Source organism: Aegilops tauschii, chromosome 6 (assembly GCF_002575655.3).
Source record: "Aegilops tauschii subsp. strangulata cultivar AL8/78 chromosome 6, Aet v6.0, whole genome shotgun sequence".
In the NCBI taxonomy this organism is placed as follows: domain Eukaryota; kingdom Viridiplantae; phylum Streptophyta; class Magnoliopsida; order Poales; family Poaceae; genus Aegilops; species Aegilops tauschii.
Window position 1 is genome coordinate 32,991,346 of NC_053040.3, and position 7,615 is coordinate 32,998,960.

At 39.8% G+C, this 7,615-nt stretch overlaps 1 protein-coding gene across 1 annotated transcript; it reads left to right on the plus strand.

Annotated features, from left to right (window-relative positions):
• Window positions 1-131: 131 nt before the first annotated feature.
• On the plus strand, window positions 132-1,838 carry LOC141025298 (uncharacterized). Its single transcript, XM_073500606.1, has 4 exons — window positions 132-271; window positions 1,101-1,218; window positions 1,302-1,376; window positions 1,557-1,838. The coding sequence occupies exons 1-4, from the start codon at window positions 141-143 to the stop codon at window positions 1,722-1,724; spliced, it is 492 nt and encodes a 163-aa protein (XP_073356707.1). The 5' UTR covers window positions 132-140; the 3' UTR covers window positions 1,725-1,838.
• Window positions 1,839-7,615: the final 5,777 nt, after the last annotated feature.

Sequence of the window (7,615 nt, forward strand, 5' to 3'; positions counted from 1 at the left end):
ATTACTGCACCACGTATGGTATGGAGTTGTTTCTGTGGAATGCTGGAAACTGTGTGTATGTGTAGGATATGCAATTCATCGTGTTAGTTGGAGAACCCATGATGGGAACAATTACGTTCCCTTGAATTACTGGGCTAAATATGCTCCTTTTTTGCAATTGCCAGCTTGGAAAGCTCATAAATGCTAATTCAACTGAGGTTGATTGGGAACGTTCCTTCTATTTGAATTTAGTCGCTCACACGTCATATACTGTCACAGTGGCATTGTGCAGGTATGTTTCTGTGGCACTTCTGCTAAGATCTTACAAGCTTTGTATGCTCTGAACAATTAGCTATAACTATGCATAAGAACAACTGCAAACCTTTTTGGGTGATCTATTGAGGTGTTATGGCTGGTGTGCGAGACACTGGAGTTGAGACATATATTCAGGAGGCGCCACCGTATAGAAGAGGTGTAATAACGGTGGTGCAGAGTGTGTGTGTGTGTTCGGCATCGATGTGGCCTTGTGTTGAGCTGTAGGCTATATAAGCCAGTCTGTACCTAGAGAATGGTTAAGCTGAACAAATTGAGAGAAATCTACCAATTAGCCTCCTACTCTCAGTTATTCCTCTTCTTCTCCAAGCCTTCGTGTTTACTATCTTCATCGCGTCTTGGCAGATCGCCAATGGCAACGGGGTGCTAAATGAAGTAAATCCTTATATTAATACAACACTTTTGGTCTGTTAGCTATAGTCAGTTAAAGAACTCCCCAGATTTTTGGTTCATAGTTTCTCACCCTTTATCAAAATCTGAGACGGTTGGCAAATAATGATTGTCATGTCATCTAATTCCGTATTGAAACAGCATTCTCTGTTTCAACTAAATGTTGCGAAATGGGTCTGGGTTGTTGGTACAATCACACTTTTTTCATTAGCTGGCTGAACAATTTGTGACCACAAATTTATCTTTCAGCTTGAGTTTGCCCTGGAATGTTAAGGGACTCACAAATCTTAGAGTGCCAGTAGTATCAATTGTCATGCACAACAAAACCTTTTTTTTCATAACTCCCCTCAGTAATATTTAATGGTTGGTTATGTGCTTCTTCTAATCTACTTCCACAGTATCAGCAATCTTCGCAATCGTGCAGACAAAAGCAAGCGGTTGCCTCCAATTTACAAGGTTTCAAAAACTGTATATGCATCCCCTAGCCGTGTAAATTTCCGCCTTGATCAAAGAAAGGTAATTTTTTTTCTGGCATCATCTTTTCAGAGAGACTGCCTTTCAATATAAATAATCTGTCGTAACTCACATCCCTTTAATAGGCTGTAGAGACAGTACCTGCATATCCGAACATTTATTTCTCAGTTGATGACTTCGATGATCCTTTTGATGCTGTGGTGAGTTCTAATTTACTTCTCCCAAAAATTACATAACATTGTGTTCTGGCAATACTTTGCAAATATTGTAGATGCCTGCGGTTTTATCACTGATGTTCCGTGGTTTTCCTTCAGATGGCTTTGACCATATACTTTCTAAGTTAACCATAAAGAGTAAAGTGATCTTGTAAATTTGAGCAGGTTTTGTCAGACCCAGAACACTGCTATTGTGTGATTCTCAATGCGCATGATGGGGCAGCATTTCCTGAAGAAAGCGAATCAAGCAATGTCGGTTCAAATATACAATCTGGGATCAACTCTGGGAGCAGTGGAGAGAACCCACCAAAGGTTCACTCTCTTCCTAAATGAAGGTTTCATCGTGATGACCGCAGCTCTCTTCTATGTGATGGTAGTTTAGATGATCGATATCGACTTGTAATGTGAAGACAAACTCGCGGTCTCGAGACTTGTAATATAATGTTCTATCTTTGTTCGGTCTTTTCAATTCGGAGACTAATATGATGAATTGTATTCGGAGACTAAAATGATGAATTGTATTCAGAGACTAATCTTCTATTGTATTCGATGAATCTGTTGTTGATGTGTGCTGTCTATATTTTGTCCAATTATACATTTTGTAACCTGTGCAAAAAACAGAAAATAAAAAAATAAAAAAAACCTAATATTCATACTAATGGCGCATCACATCATAGTGCGCCATTAGTATGCCAGAGGATACTAATGGCGCATCACTAAACAGTGCGCCATTAGTATGCCGAAGTTACTAATGGCGCATCCAGTTGTGGTGCGCCATTAGTATGCCAAAGCACCTGGGTATAGATGGCCCCCTGGGAGGCATACTAATGGCGCACTGTTGTATATACTAATGGCGCATCTGGGGTGCGCCATTAGTATACCAGATACTAATGGCGCACCAGTGGTGCGCCATTAGTAAAATATACTAATGGCGTGCTACTAATGGCGCACCACTAATGCGCCATTAATAGCCAAATTAGGTGCGCCATTAGTAGGCCTTTTCCTAGTAGTGTTGGGTTCAATTTTCACTGGTATTTATTTTGGGGCATCAATGCATTTTAGAGATAGTCTTGATGGATGCAGTGCTTCAATTTAATAATCAGTAAGGACCTCATAGTAGTACATGCATTGTCAAGCACATTGAAGGAACAATCTTTTTTGTGCAGTACAATATCCCTACTAAACACAAGCAGGACAGTGCTGTGGGAATACCAGTTCCATTGAGGATTTCTGACATCAGATTAGTTTAGCAGCCCCATTTTGATACCATTACTTTTCTTGGGGGGCAAATCTCCAGTGTGCTTTTTTCTTTTCCAAAGGAAAAGAAAATGTGGTGTATAACAAATGTATTATTTGGTGGAAATTGAGATATCTTATTAATCATTGACAAATTGGCTTTGAACAAATAATCTTAAATCCATGCATACCTACACAATTCATCTATTTGCTCAAATTTCTCCAAATTTGCATTTTATTGTCTGTTTATGATTTGGAAATATTCTAATTCAAGTTTTGTTGCGTATAACAAAACACAGTCACCTCCAAAGAAAAGCATCAAGGACGGTACCTACAAAAGGATTATCTGTAACGAGGTCGATAAGCTGGTAACTAAGTTCTGTTCTGTAAAATCTCTCGACTTTTTTTTAGCGTTATAAGGGTCCATAAGCAGTGTTGTCATCAGGTCCAGACATAAGCTCCTGTAGTAAGTAGCTTTTGGTTTTATCTTTGTAAGATAACCGGTTCTTGTAATATGGATTAGCAATGTCATCAAGCTGCTCTCCAGCAAACTAAGAGAGAGAGAGAGGGAGGGAGCAGCCATGTGGCCACGTGTTGTGTATGAACTGCAATTTCATTTATGTTGTTATAAGTTTGTTGCTGTCAGCATGAGTTAACTTGCTGTCATTTATCGAAATTCAGAATGTGCTGGACTATATGTTCATTGGTACTACTTGTGGTGCTGCTACTGTACTACTTGGGAATTTTGTCAACTTGTGATGATGCTGCTGTACCCCGAGAGGCCCTTGAGTTTGCTGGAATGTCGATTAACTTCCGTTCCGGCAAATTCGGGTACTCCATATGTCCTATTTTCAGCAAAGGTCATGCTGAATTTTTCCATGAATTTTAGCATGACTTTGCTAAAAATAGGACATATGGGGTACTTGTGACTAATGCATGGGCCGGGGTCTTAGTACTTAATTAAGTAGGAACCACTCATCCTAACCATTTGCTCTCAAAATTACCACTTCACTTCTTACTACTGAAAATCTTAGACCATCTCCATTCACCAATTGCTCAAACCAGTTCGAAGGGCGTGTTTTCACCACACTGTAGATTATCTTATTGGACCCAACAGAGATGATGTAGTTTTGAATTATGAACATAGGAAATGTCGTCATCGGACGACGAAAGTCTCCCGGGGGAGTGCGACTAGTGCCACGACGGTCGAGGTCTGTGCGACAGGCCTCACCTGGACGATGATCGGCGCTTCAGCATTCAGCTCGAGGAGACCTTCGAAGTTGAAACGGTACGCAACGACGACAAGTGTTTTTTTCATAATTAAGCATGACTTCAACTATTTCAACGTGTAATTTCATCTTTTACAATTCGAGTATAGTTTATCCCATGCCATGCAAGACGCTATGTCTTGGAGAGGATGGATTTTGAAGATCATGAAAATTTTGAAACGAAGAAAATTCACCTAAGGACACATCATGATGTGGATTTTGAAGTAAATCTGTATAATGCTGAGAGTGTAACCCATTTTGGTTGCAAAAACTGGGAAGCATTTTGCAAGATGTATGGTTTTGATGAGGGTATGCTTGTCACCATGGATCTTGGTGATCCTGACATCGACCAAGACAATATGGACATTTGGGTCCTTGTTGATACGCCTCCAGTTCTACCGCTATGTGAGTTTCTCAAACATAGTTAATTATTAACTAATTTATATTATTTATTTCAAAATAGTTGACAACTTATTTCCATTGACAGCTTATTTTGATTGTTTAAAAAATGTGCGGAACATGGTAGACAAAACCCACTACACCGATGGCTCCGAGTTAACTTGTCAGGAGAAAAATCATCTGGTCGGATTTTGTACTGATCTTGAGAAATACAATATCTACAATCAAACTCCTCAACATTATGGTCAATACGTGCCAATAGTGCACGTGTTGAACTACGGTAACTACCATGGAGATACCCTGGTAAGATTTTTTACTATTACGACATCCGTGCATCTTTTGCATACTTCTAAAACTAGTACATCATTGCTAACTAGGAAGTTATTACTATGTTTTTCAACAAAAAATCCCAGAGGATTGTGTGCCTCATTTGATGTATCAGAATGGCAGCCTTCGTGTTTCGAACTTATATCCAGGTCATCCTACGAATCTCAACTGTCCATACCGGATTTTTGAAAAAGTGGAGACATGCAAATCAGAGAATGGAAAAAATGTATGGACAGTCGTAAGGAGGTTCTTGGAAGCAAAAGGAAGCGCCGCGCAAGAATTGGAGACAGGATGATCTCCACTCTCCATAATGGTAATCTGATGTGCTAGCAAATACTGCAATACTTTGTCGTGTTACACTACAAATTTTCCGGGTCAAATACTGATATTGCCCTCAAAACTCCAGTATATAAAGACCACATATCTGACTGTCTAAGAGAGCCACCAGTCACCTCAAAACTCCCACATCAGTTCCCTTCCTACTCTCTTGTCATAGCTCGTGCAGATAAGGAGAGGGGATGGAGGTGCAAAAGCGGGCCGCCGCCATTGTCACGCTGTGCCATCCAAACAACAGGTGGACGCCATGTCCTTCTGCAACTGTTACCAGCAGTGCCACGACGGGTGCAGGCACAACGTCCCTTGGTGCCTTTGCAACGTCGACTGCGCCGGCAACTATGACGGCGTTGACAAGAAGGATGCCCTTGCCGCATGCATCATGGTCTGCAGCACGGACTCCATCTGTGACCCGTCGGTGGCACCAACCTGTAAGACCAACAGAACACGTTACTTGCATTCCATTTGCTCCGTTCCATTTATAGATGAATTCTCCTGAACATCGATGCAATATATGCTCTCTTTTTTCTATTGATACAAAGAAGAATCACCATCTGGTCTTAGGATCTTGTGCTCGTCTTGGCCATTTTTGCAGATACACATGGTGTTGTGGATTGTATAACTGAGTGCAACAAGAGGTGGGGCAACAATTAATGCCAAGTAACCTTCAAAATAAAGAGTTGAATAGCCTCTGGATCATTGGATCGTGATGTTGAACGGCTGTGATTGGTGAACCAATCAATAATCAATAAAATGTATTCTGCGCGTCCGGACAACAGTTGTGAAATTTTGCAAATCTCAGAGTGTGACATGTTTACATCATACTCCAAACCTTAGCAATCCCATCCACTTAAACATTAGCAATCTCACCGAAGCCCTCCCTGAATCTCAGGGAAAGCAAAACAACTCAACATTCACTAGTCAGAACCAGGTAAATACAAATACGCTAAATGGGCATAAGCAGAAATTCTACGCATAATTCGTCCTTGCCTGATACAACATGGAACACAATCAAAAGAAAACAGTGAATATGAACACACACAAAATGCAAGCAAGATCAGTTGAAAGGTTCATACTAATTAATTGTAGCAAGCCAGTTGGTCAATTGACTACAGAAAGTAGATAACAAGCCAGGTTGATCAAAATAAGCGATTAATTCCAATAAGCCCACTTCACGTCTGACTAGTGCATCCTACATAGAGGGTGGATTTTCCTCGCGGGTCGCAGCAAACAAGCCCCTTCTGCATCTCAGCCACCAGACTGTAACTCAAGATACCTGCAGGGCAATCACAGCATCAGTCAAACCAAATGTGTGCCATTCATTCATGAAAATGTCGTTAAAGTTTTATCAGATGATTTTGTATGACTCAAATAGTAAACATTAGCTTCACCATTGTGGAGATCTCCAAAGGCGAATCATCTCAGCATTACAAAACCAACATTAGAAACACAGAATAGGTAATTTGTAGTGTAGTGACCTTCGGCTTCTATTATTACTTTATTGGCAATTTTTGGCTATATCTGGTCCTAATAGAGGCTAAAAGATCAGTGGCATACAAGGGGTTCATGGAGTAGGAAATAAGAGATGTCAAAGTTTTGTTTCTAGATCATTATCGTTCTTCTTTTTAAATGCAGAAGCAGCTAGTTCACTAATGGATGAATTTAATCAAATTCATGATGTAGAAGCCTGAACTAGGGATCATGCATCGCCTTATTAACAGACAGAAGACTTACTTCAGTCAAGAATAGATGTCTTTTTTTCATCTGCACAACATTTGACCACTACTTCCAATGATAATATGTTGTTAGTACACAGTGAAATTCGTTGTCAAAGCAGTATTTATGGTGAATCTTGTCGTGCCATTTTGATGATATGTTTAATATAAAGTGTCAAACATCAACCCTGATCAATTTTAAGAAATTAAACTACCACAAAGCATATATACATATAGTTTGCAGCAGACAACGGCCAATTGAATATGCAACTAGCAATGAGAGGAGCCAAGAAAATGTTTCAGAAAACTGCCTAAAACTAGAATAACCTTCCACAAATCTGCAATACTTAACTGCAAGTGGAACGATAAACAGTAGTATGGCATGGCACGAAGGCATGCTCTTCAAAATTTTGTTACAATAATTAGTTCACTGGGTATCACAATGATCCAAAATAAGCAGCAATGTGAAATGCCATATCTATAAATCCCATATAAGTGAAGGAAATATAGAACAAATGATCAGGTTATTTTTAGTTGTCAGTCACTTACGCAGAGAAGTACATATAAATCACTAGAACCTGATTGAGCCATAACCACAAAAAACTAATCAAAGGCAATGTAGCATGTGTAAAATTAAAATAAAATCTATGAATCATGAAAAAGGATGTATTTCATTCTGCTACCACTTAACATGAGACCATTATAATCTATGACCGAGTAGGAACAAAATTTTGCACAAAAGGGGGAAGGGTATCAAGTCATCAGTCATCTGAGGAGCTAGAAGGGAGAAAAACCAGCACTACTAGAGGGGACTTGGGTAGTACTAAGGTGGAGGTAAACTGAAAGCAATGCAGCTGGATGGAACAGAGAGGCAAGCAAAGAGCATATCTAGTAGAGGAGCTTAAAACATCAGCAAATAAAAGAGAATGTAAGTGGGTGAAGGCAT

Coding starts and splice junctions, on each gene's coding strand:
- LOC141025298 (XM_073500606.1), top strand. CDS start 141: ATGCTCCTTTTTTGCAATTGCCAGCTTGGAAAGCTCATAAATGCTAAT. Junction 272..1,100: donor GTCACAGTGGCATTGTGCAG/GTATGTTTCTGT, acceptor CTACTTCCACAG/TATCAGCAATCTTCGCAATC. Junction 1,219..1,301: donor TCCGCCTTGATCAAAGAAAG/GTAATTTTTTTT, acceptor TCCCTTTAATAG/GCTGTAGAGACAGTACCTGC.